The 25,297-nt window shown below is 39.5% G+C and overlaps 1 protein-coding gene across 11 annotated transcripts in view; it reads right to left on the minus strand.

Moving 5' to 3' along the window:
- UNC5D (unc-5 netrin receptor D) overlaps positions 1-25,297 on the minus strand; it is a 607,474-nt gene that overhangs the window by 245,777 nt on the left and 336,400 nt on the right. For all 11 annotated transcript variants that reach the window (XM_021076135.1, XM_021076133.1, XM_021076134.1 and 8 more), the window contains exon 2: positions 17,407-17,625. In XM_021076135.1, the coding sequence (XP_020931794.1) occupies positions 17,407-17,625 (219 nt within the window). The remainder of the gene's footprint in view (positions 1-17,406; positions 17,626-25,297) is intronic.

Here is a 25,297-nt window from a genome sequence, read left to right on the forward strand (position 1 = left end):
AGGATATCCATCCCACAGCCCAAGCACATCCCCCCACCCCCCAAAACTGTCTCCTCTGGAGACCATAAGTTTTTCAATGTGTGTGAGTCAGCATCTGTTCTGCAAAGAAGTTCCGTCTGTCCTTTTTTCCTATTCCACATGTCAGTGAAAGCATTTGATGTTGGTGTCTCATTGTATGGCTGACTTCACTTAGCATGATAGTTTCTAGGTACTGGCACAAAGACAGACATATAGATCAGTGGAACAGGATAGAAAGCCCAGAATTAAACCCATGCACTTACAGCCAACTAATCTATGACAAAGGAAGCAAGACTATACAATGGAGAAAGGACAGCTTGTTCCATAAGTGGTGCTGGGAAAACTGGACAGCCACATGGCAAAGAATGAAATTAGAACACTCCCTAACACCATACACAAAAATAAACTCCAAATGGATTAAAGACCTAGATATAAGACCAGACACTATCAAACTCCTAGAGGATAACATAGGCCAAACACTCTCTGACATAAACGACAGCAACATCTTCTCAGATCCACCTCTTAGAGTATTGACAATAAAAAGAAAAATAAACAAATGGGACCTACTCAAACTTCAAAGTTTCTGCACAGCAAAGGAAACCCTAAACAACACAAAAAGACAACCCACAGAATGGTAGAAATCTTTGCAAGTGAATCCACTGGCAAGGGATTAATCTCCAAAATTTATAAACAACTTCTGCAGCTCCATACCAAAAAAACAAACAAGCCCATCCAAAAATGGGCAGAAGATCTAAACAGACAATTCTCCAAAGAAGACATACAGATGGCCGAGAAACACATGAAAAGATGTTCAGCGTCACTCATTATTAGAGAAATGCAAATCAAAACCACGATGAGGTACCACCTTACACCAGCCAGAATGGCCATCATCCAAAAGTCTACAAACAATAAGTGCTGGAGAGGGGGTGGAGAAAAAGGAACCTATGACACTGTTGGTGGGATTGTAAATTGGTACAACCACTGTGGAGAACAGTATGGAGATTCCTCAGAAAACTAAAAATAGAACTACCATTTGATCTAGCATCCCACTCCTGGGCATCTATCCAGAGAAAACCATGACTTGCAAAGACACATGTACTCTGATGTTCATTGCAGCACTATTTACAATAGCCAAGACATGGAAACAACCTAAATGTCCATCGACAGCGGAGTGGATCCAGAAGATGTGGTACATATACACAATGGAATATTACTCAGCCATCAAAAAGAACGAAATACCAGCATTTTTAGCAACATGGATGGATCTAGAACTCCTGTAATTTTAAAAATTATTCTATCTTTACATTCCGCTTCTAACAGTAAAAAATCTGACTGGTGCTTCTTCCAAACCTCCAGCTAAGGACTACCAGCCGTTCTTTCTTTGGGAAAAGACAGTCGCCTTGCACAAAGTGCCCAAGAGGAAAGGACATCCTCCTCACTAGTATTAGTCAGGTCATCACAAGTAGGGGAGGAGCCTTTAGAGTCAGCATCTTCTCTGCAGCATCTTCCAGCAAATACTGGCAGAGGTGGTACCTTGCCCCAGGATAGGCAGCATGGAAGAAAAATAGATGATGCTTACTGAATTCCACTCAAGTGCCCAGCATCAGGAAAAGCTTTTGCCACTTTACTCACTACACTTCCACTAGGCACTGATGCAGTAGAGGCTACTGTATTCCCCCTTGGTGGAGGAAAGAGCTCTTAGAGAGTTATTTGCCTACAATCACACAGTCTGTAAACAGAAGGACAGGGTTTAAACCTAAATGTGTCTTACACCCAAACAAGCATTTCATGCAAGTACCTCTCAAAAATTCAATTCTGTCCCCATATTTTTAGGTACTTATACTTAACTATGGAAATAAGACCAATATGGGCAACATTTACAATGAGCTCATTTTAAGGGTGAACAGGGGGAGACAGGAGGGAGTGGGATGAACTGGGAGTTTGGGGTTAGTAGATGCAAACTATTATACTTAAAATGGATAAGCGATGAGGTCCTACTGTAGAGCACAGAGAACTATATCCAGTCTCTTGGGATAGACCATGATGGAAGATAATATAAGAAAAAGAATGTATGGGGGAGTTCCTGTCATGGCTCAGTGGTTAACGAATCCGACTAGGAACCATGAGGTTGCGGGTTCGATCCCTGGCCTTTCTCAGTGGGTTGAGGATCCAGCGTTGCCATGAGCTATGGTATAGGTTGCAGATGTGGCTCAGATCCTGCCTTGCTGTGGCTGTGGTGTAGGCCAGCAGCTACAGCTCTGATTAGACCCCTAGCCTGGGAACCTCCATATGATGAGGATGTGACCTTAGAAAAGACAAAAAAAAATTTTTTTAAAAAGAAAAAGAATGTATGTATACATATTATCAGTATGTGTGTGTGTGTGTATATATATATATATATATATAGATATATATATGACTGGGTCACTTTGCTGTACAGCAGAAATTAATACATTATAAATCAACTATAATTTTAAAAAATTTAAAATAAGAGCAACATGTGGAACATTTAAGGAAAAATCAAATGTATCACTCTGTTTTTCTTTAAAAGCAATTCACGGGACAGAACCAGCAGTATCATCTAAACAAGCCAGGGCAGCTTGGTGGAGGGGGTGGAATGTGCTTACAAATCCTGGGTGGTGGTTGGATTTAAAGCATAGGAACGGAGGTGTGGGATTAGTCAGGCTGAGGAAACATTCCCTTCCGCCCAATCAATAACATGTTATTTATAGTTTGTGGGGAGAGAGTTTCATGGCCACATAAATCACCGTGTACACAATTTGAGTTATACTTTCTAAATCTGTGGGAGATATTACATGGAGAAAATCATCATGAGGGCAGCTGGTAATTCACATCTTTCCTGTTTGTGCACAAATGTATCTTTTACCGGTCAGAGATGTGGTAAGAATCTACGAAGCCATCTACATCAAACAGGAGAGAAGCCTCAGAGATGTTTCGACTGTTATTGTTGTTGCTGCCTTTTAAAAAGAAATTTGGGAGTTTCCCTTGTGACTCACTGGGTTAAGCATCCAGCTAATATCCATGAGGATGTGAGTTTGATCCCTGGCCTCACTCAGTGGGTTAAAGGATCTGGCGGTGCTGAGAAGAACTGCAGTGTAGGGCACAGATGCGGCTTGGATGCAGCATCACTATGGCTATAACTTAGGCTGGCGGCTGCAGCGCAGCTCTGATTTGACCCCTAGCCTAAGATCTTCCAGGCCAGGAGTGCAGCCCTGAAAGAAAAGAAATTTGCACTTCAATAAAATAAAGTGGGAGAGGAAGGACCAGGACAATGAGAAGGTAGAGGTGGCAGGTGAAGAGAAGAAAATCAGATTACCCAAAAGTTCATTAGGACAGAAAGCAGACCTATATTGAGGATTTGAAAATAAGGTTGAATAAACAAAGATAAAGAACAAGGCTGGAGAGAAGAGGATCTGTTTTATATTTCTTAGTTTTGATTTGTGACAAAGGGTAGATGATCTTACTTTGAACAGAGCAAGGGAGGAGAGAGAATACCAAATCAATGTCTCCAGGTGTGAGGTGGGGTAATTTTGTTGTGCCCAAGCTCCCCTACTGCGGGATGGGGACACCAATCGAGAAAAAATATGCTACCCATTTGGGAATCAGAGATAGTTTCACTGAAGAGGCATTTGATAAGCTTGGAAGGTCGGAAATGTGTTCAAGCTCATGGGGAACTATACACACACACACACATATATACACATGTGTATATATACATGTATATGTGTGTGCATATACATACATGTATATGTGTTTATATACATGCATACATACATATGTATACAAATATACACACACATATATATATTTTTACCTTTTCCATCTTCTAAGACTGTCTAAACCCATAAGCTTCCTCTTCGCTGCAAATAGACACCTTCCCAAAACAGTTCAAGATTATCAAGTTTATAAAGCAGAGAGTTCTGCTCTATCCAAATTTTAAAATGTGCTATACCCTGCTGAATAGCATTGAGAACTATGTCTAGATACTCATGTCGCAACAGAAGAAAGGGTGGGGGAAAAAACTGTAACTGCAATGTATACATCTAAGGATGACCTGACCCCCTTGCTGTACAGTGGGAAAATAATAAAAAAAAAAATAAAATAAAAAAATAAAAAAATAAATAAAATGTGCTATACTCTAATCTAGGCACCATGGTGTTTTAAGGGTACCTGGGCCGTTTTAATAAGGGAGAATAAGGCACTCAGCACAGAAATGGCCATCAAGAAGGAATAAGTCTACATACCAGCTCCCTAGAAACAGGAGGCCTAGCACCCAGGGCCACAGGGAGAAGCACCAGGGTCAGTCAGCAAATAGAGGGGGTCAGGGAACATGCAGGCAAGAACCTTTATTGAGGTTTCCACAGGAAGGAAATGGAGAGGCAAGGTGAAAATATTTAGCTAGCTTGCATTATTTCATTGGGTTCTGGGACAGAATAGCTGCCTCTGCTTTTTGGGTACCTCGTCCCGGGTTAGGGCAGAGGAATGGTGGCCAGAGTATAAGCGCATATATGGGAGTATAAGGGCTTGATTATAGAAGTGGTCCAGGTAAGAGCTCAGGTGTGAAAGGTGTGCTCACAGGGAGCTATCTGCTGTCTCTAAGGATTAGTCAGTCCTGGGCCGGGCAAGAATCCTGGACAATCAGCAAGGCTCCAAGAGGTCAGAGCACCAGACACAAAAACTTGAAAACACGGTTATTACACATGGACAGACAGGTGTACATTTGTTTTGGAAAGCATAAACGGTAGCCAAGGACCACACTCCTCCCCATGGAAGTCACACCTGATCTCTCTCCATTGTTATCAGGAAGTTTAGACTAACCCCAGCTAAAAGGAAAGCACTGAAGCAGCATTTCAGTATTACAATGGCTCAGTTTCTTGTCATTCACAGAAGCTCTCCATGGGTTTGAAGAAGCAAAACCAACATAAACCAACTATTTCCAAACATAGCAGGGTTTGTTGTTTATTTTTTTGGCTGCATTGATGGCACATGGAAATTCTTGGGCACTAGGGATCGAACATGTACCACAGCAGTGACCTGAGCCAAGGCAGTGGCAATGCTGGATAGTTAACCCCCTGAGCCACTTGGCAACTCCCAAACAGAATTATTTTTCCTTCAGGCAGCATCACAGTGTGAAACTTCTTTAAAAAGCCACAAGTGACATCATTCCCCCCACCTCACAAACACATAGTGACTCTATGGATTAGATCTTTTTCTTCAAACACAAGGCCTTCAGCCTTTCCAAACCGTGCCCTCTGAGAAAACCCTTGGAAAATCATAAATATTTTGTCTCTATTATACTTTTCTCCACCATAATAACAACAACAACAACCCTAATAATTTTTTTTTTTTTTATGGCCACACTTGCAGCATATGGATGTTCCCAGGATAGGGGTCAAATCAGAGCTGCAGCTACAGGCATACATCACAGCCACAGCCACACCAGATCCCAGCCACATCTGTGACTTATGCAGCAACTTTCAGTGACAGAAGATCCTTAACTCACTGAGTGAGGCTAGGGATGGAACCCATCCTTACAGACACTATGTTGGGTTCTTAACCTGCTGAGTCACAACCAGAACTCCTAAAATGCAAACTTTTAAAGAGTATATTCTCTCTCACATCTTCACTATTGCTCTATATTGTGATATATTTTACATATATATGCATATGTAAATATGTATAAGTACATATACATGAGAAACACCCATTGAAAGCAGCTCTATGTAAGGACACCTCCACCCATCCTCCTGCCCTGAAGTTCATCCAATTGTGTTGTACAAACAGCCATGTACTTCATCTCAAAAGATGGCAGCAAACTGGTTCATAGGAAATGCTACAGGGGAACAAAAATCCCAGGCAAATAGGAGATGGCATCTCATAAATAAGAAGAGCATTGTACCTGATAACTTGTAGAACTCTAATAAGCACGGAAAAGTCCAACCCTTTAAATTATTGTGCAAATTATAACCATCAGCCTTTGTTATGGAGGAGAGTCTTACAGAAGATAAAAATATGACTATGGGACTGGTATGCTAATAAGCTTTCTACGCTGTTGAATGGTTTAGTTGTAGATAGACTAATGTTGGCAGCGTATGAATAATTGCTCTGCATGTACTAAACATAACAGAGCAGCACAGAACTTCATCATTTGTCAGCTTTATTTGTTTAAATGAGAAAAATGCTGACAGCAGTTATTGCTGTAATCCCCTTATTTATCAGATCGGAAACACTAGTTACTCTTAGCAGGTCTAATCCTGTTGGGAGAATAAAAGTTAGGGAATTTTCAAGCTAATTGAAGGTATAAGCTTCACGGCTCAAAGAAGAGAAATACACAAGACAAGAGAAAGAAATGGAGAGAGAAAAAGGATGAAATTTATGTATTTCTGGTCAACTTTTCATAAAAGCTCTAGTCCTAGTCCTAATGTGTTCTGCAGAAAAGAAAGAGTTCTGCAACGGTACTTAACATTCAGCGCCAATCGCATCCTGTGCCTACTAACAGTTGCCCCCTCCCCTTCTACCCCCCACCCTCCACACACACCACCCTTTCCCCTATTATCTGTGCTCACTGTCACTCTTGCAGGAAGCCCATTGGTAGCATCCTGCCATGACTATTGCTGCCAACCAGTTCTCAGATGCACCTAGGCATGGGTGCTTAGGGAGGATATGACATGGTTCTCCATGCTCAGGATCTCATTACAACTCGATGTCCAACCTTTTCAAGTTCTTGGTAGTGGTGTGCTCACTAAATAACCAGATTCTAGAAGGGAGGTGAAAATTCCCCTTCCTCCTCCCATATTCCCAAACCACACAAAAGTAGTAAGAGGCCAGCAAATTAGGTTTTGGGGGATTGTTTTCTTATCCTAGTCTCTGGGTCAATTTCCCTGGACCATTTTAGTCCAGTGTTTTACCTTCTCTGTGCCTGGTTCTCCACATTATAATGTTTTATGACTGGGAATTAACCATGAGAATGACTATACAGCTTCCAGGGACAAAACTCCAAAGAACTATTCTAATAGAACTTTATGAGTAGCATGGGACCTTGCTCAATTTGGGAGAACAGGAAAAAAATTAAACTCCCCACGAAAAGCCACCATCTCATATTCAAGGCCTTCTCTCACAGACCATCATCTCCCTAAGTATTTCAGTCCCTGTAAAGCCTGGAGTTGGCTCTGAGCTAGCCCTGCCTTACTCCACTGTCTCCTAAGAAAACAGAAAACAGCCCACTTAGTGGAAGAAGCAGGTCCACTGCTTATATAAGGGGATGTTTTTCACTTGTCTCTTCCTAGGTTTGGAGCCGAGAAACAAGTTTGAACAATGAGAGGCTTCCCCATATTTTGAATATTACCATTATTAATTATTATACCACTTATAGTGCTCTTTCCTTCTATTAATGCCATTAATAAATCATTTTATTTCATCTTGACACAATGATATTATTTCTATTCTATTATTATTATTTTGCTGTGGGTCCCATATCATAGGAAATAGAGCAAAGATGTCTTATGGGTCACAACATTTTTTGTTGTTGTTTTTGCTTTTTAGGGCCACACCTGTGGCATATGGAGGTTCCCAGGCTAGGGGTCTAATCGGAGCTGCAGCTGCTGGCCTATGCCACAACAATGCCAGATCCAAGCTGTGCCTATGCCTTACACTACAGCTCATGGCAACACCAGATCCTTAACCCACTGAGCGAGGCCAGGGATAGAACCCACAACCTCATGGTTCCTTGTTGGATTCGTTTCCACTGCTCCATGACAGGAATTCCTACAACATATGTTATTTGAAAAAAATTGTATTGCATGCCTCATATGTACCCACCCCTGTCCCAGGTGCTGAAGATACCACCGTAAAGTAAATGATAGAGATTCACACCCTCAAGAAGCTTATAGGCTGGACAGGAGACATTTCAACCTTTGACAATTCAGGGTGATAACTGCTATGACAGGAGATGCACAGATTGGTACAATAATGCACAAGAGGGGCTTCCTAACCTCTCCTTATCATTGGCCAAAGCTTCTGGGCATGGGTGCCACACACCTATGACTTAAAGGCTCTGTCCTTACCTAACATTTAGCTTGGTGTCTAGGACAAAGCTCTGGTAAAGACACATAAATGTGATCCATATTTGAAGTTTTAAAACTCTGATACAGAGGGAAACCTTTTCATGAAACTGTGCCTCCATTTTCTTGGGGGAGCCTAGATGTCTTGAGGCCAACAGGCTACTGAAAGTAGCAAATTAAATGGAGATAATTAAAAGGTAAAACCATATTTCATTTTACTGGCAGATGCTTAATTAGGGCTAACAGTTTTTTTGCCACTTCATCCTAGCAACAGGATTAAAATGTATTTTGATAAAAAAAAAAAAGTCATCCCTTGAATGTGCACTATGCCTAATGAATACTCTTTAGTTTCCCCTGGATAATAACCACTCCACGTATTTCTCAGAAGAACCACAAGTTCAGTCTTAAGTACAGAAACTAAGAATACACCCAAGCTCTCCAGTTTCGCCCTCACCGGAGATTTGAATTAATCAGCACAGAGGTGTCTGGCAGAAGAAAGCAAATTAACTTGATAGTGTTGCCTGATAACGGAAGAAGAGAAACTTAAGAGGCAGAAATGGAGAGGGGAGGCTTATTTAGAGGACAGCAACCCCTGAATGACTCAGACATCCTACTCCCAGCTTGTAGGAAACACTGTCCTGATTGTCAACCCTGCTACCCCCATCAATGGGTTTCCATTCCCACAGTCACTGAAACTACCTCCTTTTGGTGGATCATGCCCTGAAGTCAGGCATATATCATACAGCTTCTTTCTCTCAAGGTGCCATCAGGGGCTCTGAGAATAGCCATGATGAAATGTAAACGGATGGAGTGAGTCACAGGCAAATAAAAAGTCATTCTATAAAGACAATTATTTCTGTTTTTCTGTTAATAATATTAGCTCTGTTGTCTTTTTGGTATTGTAAAAGTTTATGATTTTTCTATTGATTTTCTGAAGCCTATCACCAGCCACTTGCCCCATTCAAAAAAAAAAAAATTGCAATTTTCTTTTTCTTTTTTTGCTTTTAGGACTGCACCCGCAGCATATGGAAGTTCCCAGGCTAGGGGTTGAATTGGAGTTGCAGCTGCCAGAATATGCCACAACCACAGTAATGGAGGATCCGAGCCACATCTGCGAATTACACCACAGCTCAGGGAGCACCAGATCCTTAACTCACTGAGTGAGGCTAGGTATTGAAACCACATCTTGATGGACACTAGCTAGGTTCTTAACCTTCTGAGCCACAACAGGAACTCCAGCAATTTTATATTTATCATTTTGAAGGCTAGTCTTGAATAGGAACTTGCCATACACCAGATCTGAGCTAAGCATGTCGTTATGTATATTAGGTTCTATGACTCTTATGATAGTTCCACAGGGTATATATAATGATTACTGCCATTCATACATGGAGAAATCAAGGTAAAAGGAAGCTAAATAACATATATACCTTGAAAAGTCTCTCAACAGAGAGTCAGATTTCAAACATAGTAGGTATTCACTCAGCACTGCTATCCATGCTCTTAACCACTACACCATCTTCAGTTTTTTTTAAGAGGCTTATAATCATGGCTTCAAATAAAGAAACACACATCCAAATGTTGTATGAACAGAAAAGCTCAACAAAGTCCGCAGGCACTGTTCAAGGGTTTATAACAAACCTCTGACCAAGATCAGAAATGGTTACAAAATTAGATAAAATGCTTAGCTGCTTTCTATCCCTGCTATGAGTGGAATGAGAATAAATGGTCTCCAACTTTTTGTAGCAAAAGTTTAATTAGACACAAGAGAGGAGGCCTTCATATTCTGTCACAAGATTTTAGAAAGAATTCATAATATTTTCCTGAAAACCTTTGAAGATATGTCAGTCCTCTGAAAAACAGTGATGAACAAGAAGAAATCTGGGATGGGAGAATGTTTCTACACAAAAGTGAGTTTTAAACCCACAAACTATCAATGGAACACTTGAGAGACTGATTATTGCTGTGTTATATGATCTCAAATATATGCTTCCCAAACGTACCTTGATGATTTGTGTATCACTGAATGTAACTTCAATTAACAGTTTTCTGGAAGATACTATATTCAAATCCCCATCACCGGCACAGCAAAGTTAAGACAGAAACTTTAAAGATTTAATACATTTTCATTGCTACTCTTCTCCCTTTTCTCAACACAGTCCATTAACCTTTTACCCACAGAGAGTGAGTCCAGTTGCTAGCAAGGAAATCACACATGGTGAAATCCCTGAAATGATATTCTTTAAGAAGAAAAATATTAGTTTACCGGAGTTGAGACTTTTCCCATAACACACTGAAATAGACATTATTTCACTCATTAGAGTTCAATAACTCTAAGGTAGAATAAGATAAGAACCACAGAGCCTTGTAAGGGAACTCCATTTTTATTGACCAATAAAGAAGTGGTTTAACTTATTGATAACTCAAGCTACCCAGAGGCTACACTATCCTGATTGCCAAAAATGGGTTTTGTGGGTTGTTGTTTTCTGTGTTGGGGGTGTTTGTGTATGTGTGCACACACATGTACCTTATTATAATATTAACACTCTTCATTTCTATGTTATTGAACAATCCAAACCTTTCTCAGGGCATGATTCCTGAATGGGGATTGCCTCTCAACTCAAGATGTCAACAGGGGAAAGCACAAGGAAGAAGACTTCCCATATTTCCAAATGAAATGAGGCAGAACAAATGAAAGAGGATGGTTTGGCTTGTGCAGGGAACTAAAAGTGTACATTACTAAGAGGTATAGCCGTGTCTGTGCAAACATAGTAACTCATGTCAAATAAATTGTGCTTTCTGCAGGAAAGAACTCTAGCTCTGGGTTTTCCAAGCTAAATTGCAGGAAAACACACAATCCTTTTTCTTCTTATTTGAACTGGTAGATGACGGGGCCAAATTACCAGAAAGACCAAAGGCAGTTTGCAGCCTTTAACAACTGAAAGGACTTATTGCCACCAATTTATAGAAATACAAAAGATTCTGTGTTGACTCCGAATACTCCCAGGTCCTATGCATTTCACATTAGTTCTGTGAAGAAAGAAACCTGTAAGTAAAAAGAACAGCACAATTCTCTGGGACTCTAGAAATGGAGGCTCTGTTGGCTAAAGATACTGACATAGTAACGTCCAACTTCTGAAAAGAACATGGAAAATGCTCTACCTCTTGTCAAATATGGCCCCATTGTCCTTGGCCTCTTGGTGTCATTAGCTCCTACTGGACTGGCAAGAATTATTTTTCAGACCCCATCAAAAGCCATTAAGGCTGTAAAGGTAGTCAATCTCTGTACTCAAGCCCTCATCGAAGAACCCAAGGGAAGTAACGTATCTATTTTTCAATACCTGAGGCCATTTAGTTTCCAAGCTTAATTGCACTTATGCATTGGTTTTGGGTATAATATCTCCACTCACCTTGCTCTAGTTTCCACTTTTCCACTATTAATACAGAGCTTAGCAAACATAATTGCAGTGTGCGGCAGATAGCGATTTTCATTAACTACGCAGGAGAAAAACAGTTTCAGGGAGAGACATTTCTTTCCTATTGATCCAATCAAAATGACTTGGAAGAAAAGGTTGTGCTTATTAAATTCTTTTCAAAAAGGTAGCTGTTAAAATTTAAATTCTTTCTCAACAGTATTTTTTTAAGAGGCATAGAATCTCTGCAGATTTTTGTCATTTATGATTTTTTTGTTTTGTTTTGTTCTTCCAAGTTCCTTTGAAATTGGTGACTTTTATGGGTCTTTTTTTTTAATTTTTATTTTTTAAAGGAAGTGAAGAGGGAAGACTTTCTACATGGAGGCAGAGAATGTAATCAACACTCCTATCTGGAAGACATGGAATTGCCTAGCAATGCTAAGGGAATTAGAAGGTGGAAGCAATAACAAAACAGAATGTTGTGAAATTACAAGAGGGTATAGTGTTAAATTGGCCGTAACACTTATCAAGAGGTCTTTCAATGAGAACAGATATAGAATTTTCTGGCAGTAGCATAAAAAATAGCTGATCACTTTCAATGTTCTTCCTATCTTTTATTTGGAGCAGTTTACCCAAAGGGGTTCTGCTATTTTGAGGTCATTACTGAACAAAATCTAGGACACAAATGCCTGAGGATAGAACACACAGCCCCATGGAGCCACTGGCATCTGAGTCCTTTCCAGTTGGGCTGATTGAGTATAAGATACATACACCTTTCATATTCTACCATTGTTGCATAGGCTTTTGCTCAGATGGTAAATGCTGTTCCCTTGGCTGCTCTCTCCCACAACATCAAGAGTCTTCTTTGAGGTCCTCACGCCAAGGTAAAGTAAGACTGCTATTTTCGTAACTCAATCTCTCCCAATGCCAGACCCATCCACTGAGGTCTATCCATGATCCCAACCTTGGGAGGCTTTTCTGACACCAAGATTCAATCTGTCCTCTTCTTTTTTTTTTTGACTTTTGCCAAGTCCTTCTTTAAAGAAGGAACCTCCACCGGAAATCCTGGAAATGTCTCTATACTCTTGGCTGTTAGAAACTCTTATCTAACAGTGCTACAAACACAACCTAGAATAAGGAATTGGCCCTAAGAAGGCAGACATAATCAGGAATAAAGAAATGGAAGAGCTATGGGAATATACACTTGGAAAATGAAGTTTTCCAAAGATTCATGATTGAAAATGCTGAGCCATGTGCTGAAATCCATGCTTATGTCAGAGTAAGGGAACCTGTCAATATTTTGATTATGAAGGGGACCACAGGAATCTGTATATAGAGGTCAAGGAAATATATGTGAAGTGAAGATCAGGAGCTTTGGATTCTAGAAATAGCTATGCCATGAAATACTTTTATCTTCTGGAACCTTTATTTCATGTTTAAAATAGGAATGTTAGGTTTACCACTGAGATCCCTTCCCATTCTCACACTTAGTTTCTGGAGCTCTAAGCATGCTTTGGTTTGAAGAACAGTATCTCTAAAATAAGCACTTTTGTTTTCTCCTTCACACTAGTTCCAAAGTGGAATGAAAAGGGAATTGTGATAAGGTTTTAGGTGCTTATCTTTTGAAGTCAGGCATTTCTCCTGCAATCCCAAATTAGTTCAGAACTGCTGAATGCTTAGAATTGTTTATATATAGGTTTAGTTCTTTGCCATCTTCTTCATTGATTCCTTGGCAGCAACAGAACATCACCTAAAGATCTTTTTAAAAGTTTTCTCCTTTTATTCTGGGACAGAGCTTCCTCTACTTCTTTGTTGGCAGCTCATGTTCTGCTTTCTGACTCCCAAGAAGGTATATCTCTAGTTACATTTTCTTGTCATATTAACCACTGTCTTGATGACTCCATGGCTTCAATCCTTACTGATGATGACCAAACCTACTTCTCTAATTCTGAATTCTACCAAGTTTCAGACCTGTATCTCTTCACTGTTTCCCAGAAGTATTTCAAATGCAGTTTGTCCAGTGATCTCAGAACTTTATCCTTGCCAATGTGATCACTTACATTAATTCTATTACCTGTCTTCTTCTGTTGAGATTAATTTTGATTTCTCCTTTATTCATTTCTTTATTCTTTAATTCAGCTATTAAGTCTGATTTATTAAAGTGTTTCTCACATCAGATATCTATTTCTTATTTCTGTGGCCCCTGCTCTGGAAGCTCATCTTATATTCTCAAATAAATTATCTAATTTCCTAACTTCCCCCAATCCTGTTTTTCCTTACCATTCCAAATGCTTGTACAAATTCATCTTTTGAAGCATGGCTTCAAGGCCACTGCATTCCCAGCTCACTGTAATCAATTCCCGCCACCAGCAAAGTATCCATAAAATTAAGTAAGGAACTTCTCACTCTGATACTTGAGGCCTTCCACGACATTGACTGAACTGTTTTCCCGTTATTTTTTTTATTTTTTTTTAAATACTCTTACTTTAGGAGAATGTGCTTCTCTCTTTTTTTTTTTTGCATATTTCCTTTTTTTTAATTTCTCAATGAAGTTTACTAATTTATAGTTGTACAATGATCATCACAACCCAATTTATATCATTTCCATCCCAAAACTCAGCCCTTCCCCACCTGCCAGCCTGCTTCATTTAGAAACCATACGTTTTTCAAAGTCTTGTGAGTCAGTATCTGGTCTGCAAAGAAGTTCATTGTATCATTTTTTTAGATTCCACATATAAATGATAGCATGTGATGTTGGTGTCTCACTGTCTAACTTCACTTAGCATGATAATTTCTAGGTACATCCATGTTGCTGCAAAGGCCATTATTTCTTTCCTATTGATGGCTGAGTAATATTCCATAATGTATTTGTACCATAGCTTCTTTATTGACTCCTCTGTTGATGGACATTTAGGTTGTTTCCATGGCTTCGCTACTGTATATAGTGCTGTAATGAACATTGAGGTACATGTTCTTTTTGAGTCATGGTTTTCTCTGGATAGATGCACAGGAGTGGGATTGCTGGATCAAATGGTAATTCTATTTTTAGTTTTCTGAGGAATCTCCATATTGTTTTCCACATGGTTGCACCAATTTATATTCCTACCAAGAGTGCAATAGGGTTCCCTTTTCTCCACACTCTCTCCAGCATTTATTGACTGTAGACTTTTTGATGATGGCCATTCTGGATGGTGTAAGGTAGTACCTCATAGTGGTTTTGATTTGCATTTCTCTAATAATGAGTGATGTTGAACATCTTTTCATGTGTTTTTTGGCCATCTGTATGTCTTCTTTGGAGAATCATCTGTTTAGATCTTCTACCCATTTTTTGATGGGGTTGTTTGTGTTTTTTTGGTATTAAGCTGTAGGAGGTGTTTATAAATTTTGGAGATTAATCCCTTATCAGTCTCTTCATTTGTAAAGATTCTCTCCCATTGTATGGCTTCTCTTTTTGTTTTGTTTAGTGTTTCCTTTGCTGTGCAGAGATCTGTAAGTTCAATTTAGTCACATTTGTTTATTTTTGTTCTTATTTTCATTACTCTAGGAGGTGGATCTGAGAAGATATTACTGTGGTTTATGTCAGAGAGTTTTTGGTCTATGTTTTCCTCTAAGAGTTTTACAGTGTCCAGTATTGTATTTAGATTTTCAATTCATTTTGAGTTTATTTATTTATTTGTTTTTAGGGCCACACTCACAGCATATGGAGGTTCCCAGGCTAGGGGTCAAATCGGAGCTACCACTGCCAGCCTACACCACAGCCAGAGCAACACAGGATCCGAGCCATGTCTGTGACCTACACCACAGCTCAAGGCAATGCTGGATCCTTAACCCACAGAGCAAGGCCAGGGATCGAACCTGCAACTTCATGGTTCCTAGTCGGATTCATTTCTGCTGCACCATGAGGGGAAATCCTTGAGTTTATTTTTGTGTATGGTGTTAGGAAGTGTTCTAATTTCATTCTTTTACATGTGGCTGTCCAGTTTTCCCAGCACCACATATTGAAGGGACTGTCTTTTCTCCATTGTATATTCTTGCCTCCTCTGTCACAGAGTAGTTGACTGTAGGTGCCTGTGGGTTTAATTCTGGGCCTTCTATCCTGTTACACTGATTTATATTTCTGTCTTTGTGCCAATACCACACAGTTTTGATGACTGTAGCTTTGTAGTATAGTCTGAAGTCAGTGAGCCTGATTCTTCCAGCTCCATTTTTCTTTCTCAGTATGGCTTTGAATATTCTGGGTCTTTTTGCTTCCAAACAAACTTGAAGATATTTCATTCTGGTTCTGTGAAATCACCTTGCTTTCATTTGCTAATGTTGACCATCAAACCCTGGAGACTCCTTTTCCCCCATAGTGTGCAGCATCCAATGATGCCTATTTAAATTACATATTCATTAATGTCCCTTTCAAATGCTATGGCTTCCACATCTTTCTGGAAAATCCTAGTTAGATGTGATTTTTTTTTTTCTTTTAATCCTCCATGGCACCAACTACCTCTCTTCAGACATTATAGTAAATTCATCTGCATTGTGCTTATGGGTATATTGTTCTTATACCTGTTAGTAGGTGTAAAGGCCTAGAGATCAGTGCTTGCCTCTTAGCCTTCTTCGAATACTCAGGAAGGTCTAGCCTCATGTATCAAAGAGCTGACTTACTTCTTAATTATACTCAGGCTTTCTGACTTATTCAAAACCTGATAATGAGTGAGTAAATCCAGTACTAACCTAGAGTAACACCAGATTGGATTTAGGATCACGCTAAATTTTCAAGTAGTCTGAGGAGCCAAAGTTCAAAAGTATGCACTATTTCCATTATATACTAAGATAAAAAGTTAAAAATTTTTGAAAGTTTTGAGTCAAATAATCTACTCTGAGATCCAGCATAAGCCTATAGCTTACATAATCTCCTTGGGCTCTAAGAAGGCAACGACAGCATTACCTACCTTAGAAGGCTGTTGAAAAGATAGTAAGGTAATATCTACCAGATGCTTAGATAAGGCCTGGTATATGGTAAGTGCTCAATAAACACTGTCTACTAAGATAACTACTCTTATCATCACCTCTCATCAGTGAAATTAACAAAAATGGTGCTAAAACTCTTTTCCCTCTTTTTTCATTCTTTTTTTTTTTTTTAATTTTTAGGGCTACACCTGTGGCATATGAAGTTCCCAGGCTAGGGGTTGAATCGGAGCTGCAGCTGCCAGCCTATCCCACAGCCACAACCATGCCAGATCCTGAGTGCCTGAGCTGTGTCTGCAAACAGCTCATGGCAACACTGGATCCAGACCCACTGAGTGAGGCCAGGAATCTAACCTGCATCCTCATGGATATTAGTCAGATTCATTTCCACTATGCCACACTGGGAACTCCTGAAATTCTTTTATAGTGGAGATCTCATTCAAATTTAGTCATCTAATTTGGGCTCTACCATTACACAGTAATCCAAAGAACTTAAAGAAGACTCAGAAACCACCAACTGTGGAGAATAAAGGGCACAAGAATAATATCCAGGAGGAAGCTCAGAGAAACTGAATTTATACTGCTTAAAAAGGTATTTTGTGAAAGATTTATATCTTGAAAAATATTTAGAATTCAGAAAATGAAAACAGTGACTGCCTAGTTTTCCTTCCAGTAAGAATATTAACTTTCAGACAAAATTAGGTCTTAAAGTTACATAGAGCAGGAAAATGAAAAATGCCCCTCTACCACATTGGAGTAGGTTCACAAAGGAGTTGTGGAGTCATTTAAAGCATCTTATTTTTATATTCTTGGGATGTTGTTAATATGATCTCATCCCAATGAGGTAATGGTGGGTGGCCTTTGTAGTTTTTCCCAGCCATATAACATGAGAATCTGAGAAACTACCACATATTCTTCTGAATGGTTCTCATTCTTACCTGAACTCTCATCCAGACTCTCTTCAGAGACATGCTCGTTTTGATGGACCCACTCGCCATTGCATTTGAAGAATATCTGCATGGCTGGCCTCGCTTTGCACCTCAGTGCAATGGGGTTGCTCTTGATGATATAAGCATCATCTGGCTCCTCTATGAAATGAGGCAGTGTCCCAGGAGCTGACGGGATGGATTCAGGGAGGACTTCACCATTGTCGGTTCCTGAGAAATTGAAGAAGATATTAGAACACACTCTACACTACTGGCCGCATGTACATCAGGCCACAAAGCACAACCGGCTCTAGGAATCTGTGCTGGGAAACTTTGTATCATGAGACAGCATGCCTGTAAGGCTTGTGCAGAAGAATTATCTTCTAGAGATTGAATTAATGAGATGTGGTACCTTTAGGCAGATACTCATTCAGTATTACTGGACAAGTGAAAATGAATAGGAGATCCCCTCAAGCTACAGTTTTGAATATGTATACCTTTGCTGAAAGAACTGGGATAAATATCTCTGGGGTGAGAGGTTGAATCTTACAGTTCAGTCTGTTGAGTGGCTACCCTGAAGTGTTCCATGAAGATCCCAAGCTGCTTCAAAATTTTGAAATAATGGTGGGAATAGATCTGGTTCTCCATAAAAAATGAGTGTGAACATAGTGATGTTGGTGAAGGGTGCTCCATCATAAGACATGCCCAAGAGATTTCAAAGTGTCTGCTTCCTTTACCTATGAAACTTTGGAGATTGTCTGGTATTCCCCTTTGGATAGAGTTTCTTCCCCAAATTATTAAACCTTCTAAAAAGAATACACATTTATCCTGCTCGCCCTTTGACCATCATTCTTTACCCCAGCCCTCCTGCCCCATATACCATCTCACTTTCAAGGCTAAGAACTAAAATAAATCACTAAAAGCTATGAGTTTTTAGTTGAACACTTATAGTTACATTTGCCTAAGTAAACAAAAGAGGTATGAGTCTCTCCTAAGGGTAGGGAACTGAGGAGTGGAGAGAACACGATAAAAAGAAAAAAGCAGAAGCGGTGACTCTGCTTCATTGCTTCTTACTACATTCAACAAGGAACTGAATCCTAAGAAACTACCACAGGAGTTCCTGTCATGGCTCAGCAGCTAACTAATCCAACTAGGAACCACGAGGTTGCGGGTTCAATCCCTGGCCTTGTTCAGTGGGTTAAGGATCTGGCATTGCCGTGAGCTATGGTATAGGTCGCAGACACAGCTCTCATATAGCATTGCTGTGGCTCTGGCAAAGGCCGGTGGCTACAGCTCTGATTAGACCCCTATCCTGGGAACCTCCATATGCCACAGATGCGGCCCTAGAAAAAGGCAAAAAAGACAAAAAAAAAAAAAAAAAAGAGAGAGAGAGAGAGAGAAACTACCACAAAGTGGAAGAAGAAAGAAGTAACTGCTGAGCAATATGAAGATGACCAAGAGGAACCTATCTTCTGCCTTCCCATGGCCATTTCAGAGAAAGAACAAAGCAAGCAAGGATTGCAATACCCAGATCAACCATGCCCTGGAAAGGGTAACTAGCATTCAAAGCAAACCAGTCTTTATGACTAAAGGGGAAAGGGACCTAATGAAACCACTGGAAGAGCAATCCTGTTCATCAGGATAAAGCTTAGCAACAGGGTGCACACCTGTACCCTAACCTGGCTTTCTGGGTCCCATCAATGTAATTTTGAACAGAGTCTCTCCTATCATTCACACTCAAGTCCAGAACCTAAATGAGTAAGCAAAATAGGTGTGGCAATCTCCTGTTTTAAGAACTTTTAGTATGATCAAATGTAAGGGGGGGTAGGACATAAAAGGTACAACCACCTATAATTATGTCTGTATAAGGAAGAAAATAAATGACACTGAGTTATGAAAAAGGCTCCTTGCCAATGGGAATATACAAGTACTATGTATGCCATTGAATTAAATAAACACAATAGTTTGTTTCTACTAATTTTTGTCCATTAAATATATCAATTTGAGGTGGTGGGTAGAGTCCTCACATATTAAAGTATTTGAGATATTATAAGCTTTCAAATGTATTTGGAATTAAAAAGTTAACTCATAGAGTTTCTGCCATGGTGCACTGGCTTAAGAATCTGAATGTAGTGGCTCAGGTCCCTGTGGAGATGCGGGTTTGATCCCTGGCCTGGCACAATGGTTAAAAGATCTGCATTGCCAGAGCTGTGGTGTAGGTCATAGCTATGGCTCAGATTCAGTCCCTGGACAGGAACTTCCATATGCCAAAGGTGTGGGCATATAATGAAAAAAAAGTTAACTCATATAGATAGAAAAGCTAACTCATGGAAGGGCCAAAAAATCATCATAAAGCAAATACTGGAAATAATAAGAGAGCAAACAATTTAAAGTCATAAAAATTTGATAAACTCCCTCAGAAAATAAAAGGTACATGCATCCCATAGAATAAGAAAGGTTTCAGGATAGGATCTGAGAACATTTTTTTGTTTTCTGTTTTTTTTTTTTTTCTTCTTTAATGCTTTAAATTATATTTACAATGGACTTCATAAAATATATCATATATTAATTCATTTTGTTACTGACTGCTCATGGCAATTTCTATCTTCAATAAAAACCAAGTCCCCTCGGGATTCTGTAAATCCATGTGTTAGAGGAAATGACAAAGGTATTAAAAGATTTTATATGGGCATCAAACAGCTCACACCCTACGGGGGCTTGAGCTCTGTCCAAAGTAATTCATTGTTGCAGAAAAGGGTCACCTGATAAAACTTATATGCAGAGGCCCACAGTGGCAGCCTGAATGAACACAGGCAGACGTATAGTTCTGAATGATGCACTTTTGCTTAACTAATAGCAATGTGAATGCCTGAAGTAATGACCAAATAGGGCTGGGGTAGGTTGGGGTTACACAAAAAATTTCCATGTACATAGTGAGACCACATTTAACCTCTAAGTAAAATGATAAAGGCACCGTATCCTAAAACAAATCAAATTTTAACTATCCAATTCACGAAACACAGAGATCTGAAAACATTTATGGTACCAAACTGTTATTTTAGAAATCCCCTTTAGATAAAAGAACAAGTTCAATGTTCATCTGGAACAGAGAGCAGCAGAGTGGAATGGAAAAGTCTGCCCGAAATGTGCTGGTGTTATTAAGGACCTCCATTAAGAATCAGTCAATCTTGGAGTTTCCATTGTGGCTAGTGGTAACAAACCTGACTAGTATCCATGAGGACGAGGGTTTGATCCCTGGCCCTGCTCAGTGGGTTAAAGATCTGGTGTTGCTGTGCCTGTGGGGTAGATCGGCAGCTGCAGCTCCTATTTGGCCCCTAGCCTGGAACTTCCATACACTACAGGAGTGGCCCTAAAAGAAAAAAACAAAACAAAAAATAAATTAAAAAGGCAGAATGTAATGTCCTAGCTTAACTACTCCTGAAGTCATGCAAGTAGCATGTATGTGTAGGGAAAAGGCTTGAATCCCTGAAAACAAAACAAACAAACAAAAACATGAAAAACATCAATTTACGAAGGTAAAAGGTGAAGACATTCATATATACTTACTACTGTTCATTTTTATATTACATTTTATTGGCATCCTTCCAACAAAGGAATGAAATAAGTGCAAAGGGAAGAGTTACATATGTTCCTTTTGTGTGTGTGTGTTTGCTTTGTATGTATAGTGAGGTGCTAGCAGTGGGGTTTACGTAACACTGTTCCCTCTGTCCCTTTCCCCTCCTGAGCTCAGCCTTGAATTCCTGGTATAGAAGTGCCTTACCCTTCAGATGCCTTCCTTGCCACAAGAAGGCTGCTCCCCCAGCACTATACTCCCCTTCTCATCCCACGGGGGTGGGAAGTTGCCCACCCAAGTTCTAAGCTGGGGCTTAGAAGTTGCAGGCAAATCCTGCCTTTTGTGGCGGGGGAGGGGAGGTGAGGGGTCAGTAATATTTTAATAAATGGTTTTAAGGAAGACTGTCAGGGAATTTGGGGCTTCAAGGTCAATTTTCCTCCAATCTCCATACATGTGCCACTGCTTTAGAATTCAAGGTGTTAAACCTGGTGTGACAAATGTTGGTGACTAACACTGCGAAGTGCCTTCTCGCAGACAGCAGAGGCAGGAAAAGTCACAGACTGATTTTTACCACTTCCCAGGTAGGAATGGTCACGTGACAGCCGTCGCTGGCAAAGGAGTCAGAAACAGAAGTTTCTGAGGAAGCTTTTCTTTTTCTGATGAAAGGAATAAAGACAGTGGGTAGTAACCTTTCTATCTTCTGTTTCTGTCTGAACTGGGGAAGACCACGAGGAAAGCTGAAAGGGGGCACAGAGGTTCCAGCTCTGACAACGCAGAGGCTGAACATATACCAGGAGGCAACCATCTCCAGATAATTTGTCATTTTTTAAAATCCCTGCCTAGTTAAGCTACTTTTAGTTAGATTTTCTGTTGTTTCTGCAGAAAATATTCCTCATGGATACAACTAGATCTTTCCTTCTAAAACAAAGCCGGAGCTTCAAGCTTCACTTTATTAAATCCCAGTGCTCTCAGTGTTAGTAATTTGTGGTAAGAGAAAATAAACAAAAAACAAACAAAACAACAACAACAAAAAAAAAAACCCCATGGAAATTATGTTAGCAGAGAGTAAAAATAAGAGCTGCCATTTATTGATTACAGTTTATGGTAATAAACCTTCTACCGGGATTAAGTCATTTAAGCTTTACAACATCCTCCAAGGTGGGGACCATAAGGGTCCCCTTCTGCCTTTGAGAAAATGCTTCAATTTACATGTCTTGCCTAAAAGACATAGAGCTAGTGAGGACTTAGAACACAGATCTCTGACTCCAAACACCTAACAACTCCGTTGCAGTCCAGTTCAAACAAATGAACCATTAAAAGTTGGATAGATAATGTCATCTTCAGTAATATCGATGCAACCAGAGATTCTCATACTAAGTGAAGTAAGTCAGAAAGAGGAAGACAAATACCATATGATATCACTTATATGTGGAATGTAAAATAGGGTACAATTGAACCTATCTACAGAACACAAACAGACTCACAGCCATGGAGAAGAGACTTGTGGCTGCCCAGAGGAAGGTGGGAGGGATGGGACAGATTGGCAGTTTGGGGTTAGTAAATGCCAACTATTATATTTAGAATGCGTAGGCAGTGAGGTCCTACTGTACAGCACAGGAACTATATCCAGTCTTGTGGGATAGACCATGATGGAAGATAATATGAGAAAAAGAATGTGTATATATGTATGACTGGGTCACTTTGCTGTACAGCAGTAAAAACATTGTAAATCAACTACACTCGAATTAAAAAAATGATCAAAACTTCAAAAAAAAAAAAGAAGTTGGATAGAATCAGTGATTGTGTGCCTGCCTTATGGCAACAGTGTAAAGTTCAAAAAACCAAAAGCAGATGAGATAAAATGAGACGTTATCTATGTGGTGCTTCACCACTTTCACTAAGTAAAATATTCATCCTAAAGATCATAGTGATCCCGTTGCCTGTACTGTAATTCCAGGTCAGCATGAATGTGTTATGGACAGACCTGGAGAAGGTTTTGAGAAAATATTTTGGAGAGAATAGCACAGCAAGTATGCAACTAATTATATTCAACTGACTAGGCATCCTCACCAAAGTCAGAAACCAACAAAGCAGTCAAAGAATCGGCATGTTTGAGAATAAAATAATGAGAAGGATTTTGCCATGTTTCATTTAGAAAGAGTTTCATATCTTTTAAGCAGGAATAGTTAACCACTCAAACTCCCATTAAAATATAAGGAATATACCAGGACACAAGTGAATTTCAACAAAATTAAAGGGACTGGAACCAGGGCTTTTGTCATACTGTTATGTTTAACCTTATGAAATGGCCAACATTTGACTGCTTGAGATGTGAAGTTTGTAATGGGACAGGGCACACTAGAGGCCAAAGTCACTCCAAATTGGGATTCATAACACCCTGGACCATCAGTATGCTGGCATTCCATGGGGTTACAGTATAAATGAAGTTGAGCCTTCAGAGATTTTAAGAAATTCTAAATTATTTTCTAAAGTACTTTGAAATACGTTTCTTTTTTCTCTTCTATCTCCAAGGTACACTTGTCTTCTTACTGATACAAACGTACATTTGTTCCAAAGTCCAAATAATAACCCCACCATAAAGCAAAGACTAAATCTGATCAAACAAAAGAATTTTAGCATCAAATAACCTGACTTAAAGCCTGGTTTAACTCTGTGACCTTGGGTGAGTAACTTAATTCTGAGGTTCCATTTTTCTCATCTATAAAATGAAGGTTTAGTATTTTGTGATGTTACATGAGACAATACATGTTAAAAATACAGTTAAGAATAAAATGTTACATAATATGACACCACAGCCACCACTATTTTTTTTTTTTCTTTTCTTTTTAGAGCTGCATCTGTGGCATAAGGAAGTTTCCTGGCTAGAGGTCAAATTGGAGCTACAGTACCAGGCTTATGCCATAGCCACAGCAACACTAGATCCAAGCCATGTCTGTGACCTACACCACAGCTTAAGGCAACATCAGATCCTTTAACACACTGAGCAAGGCCAAGGATTGAACCTGTATCCTCTTGGATGCTAGTCAAGCTCGTTACCACTGAATCATGAGGGGATCTCCCACAGCCACCCCTACTAACTCCATCAGCATCATTGTCTGGATATAGAACAGCAAACAAAGGAAAGAGAATTATAATTATGATTTAGACTTCCATCGCAAATCTTAGTATCCTAATATTTATATTTCAATTTGTGATTGTTATTATTTTCATCCCAGGGCCCTCCATGATATGAATTATTATTTACAATACTTCTTTACTATGTGCAACCCATATGCATGTTAGAGCAATCGTGTTAGGTCTGAAAACATGCTGTGGAACATTTATTTATTCAATAAACTTACAGTGAATGAATGGTTAAACCATACACCGAGCACAGGGCTGTCCAGCAAAGCAGGATAATAATACACAATAGATTTCCTGTTGGCCAGATCCCAAAACTACTGGCTTTAACAGGCACACGGTTATTAAACATAGGAAACTGCACAGCATTCTAGGGTCCCTCTCACTGCAATATTTAAACAGAGCAAGGCACCTTAAAAATAGCTCTTTAAATTCCACTCAATGTCTGTGAGTATATTTGGCCCACAGAAATATGCAAGTCAGAGCAGAAAGTAATAACAGGGATACCAAGTTACATAATCTAAGACAGCACAGTAGAGCTGGGTTCTCTGCTTTTGTTTATGTAAATGGAACTTGTCTCCATATGGTTACTTAATTAGATGGGGGATGCATCTTACTCATTTAATGCAGAAAAGCAGCAGGAATTTTACATACCAAATATTTAATGCAATTTATGAAACACAGACTCTTTCCCTAGGCCCCAATAAAAGTTTTCTTTTTTAAAACTCAGAAACTATCTGCCTTCTTCCCAACCTCTAATAAAAATGGAAATGTTTTATATCACTGCATTTGCATAGTTCACCTCACCTGTGTCGTTCCTATACAGTATCTGCCAAAGATATTATTCCATTGAACGGATCTTAAATTCTGCAGAATAGAATTTGTTACTTACGCTGCTTTCAAAGAAATCTGAAGAGCCCTTCTCAGTTCCTCACACAAGAAACTTCAGGTATTAGTAGAGCTTATAAAAGCACATTCATTATTCCCCAAAATATCATTACTTACCTTACTATATTCAATCTTTTTATTAAACTGACATAGTGTACAGGTGCACTAAGGTTAGACAGTGTTCTAGGTACTGGACACTGAGACCAAAGATAGCTAGGACATAGTTAATTTCCTCAAGAAGCTGACAGATTACAGACAAATAATTACAGAACAATGACAAGCATGCTGACAGTATACCAG

Source organism: Sus scrofa, chromosome 15 (genome assembly GCF_000003025.6).
Source record: "Sus scrofa isolate TJ Tabasco breed Duroc chromosome 15, Sscrofa11.1, whole genome shotgun sequence".
Taxonomy (NCBI): Eukaryota; Metazoa; Chordata; class Mammalia; order Artiodactyla; family Suidae; genus Sus; species Sus scrofa.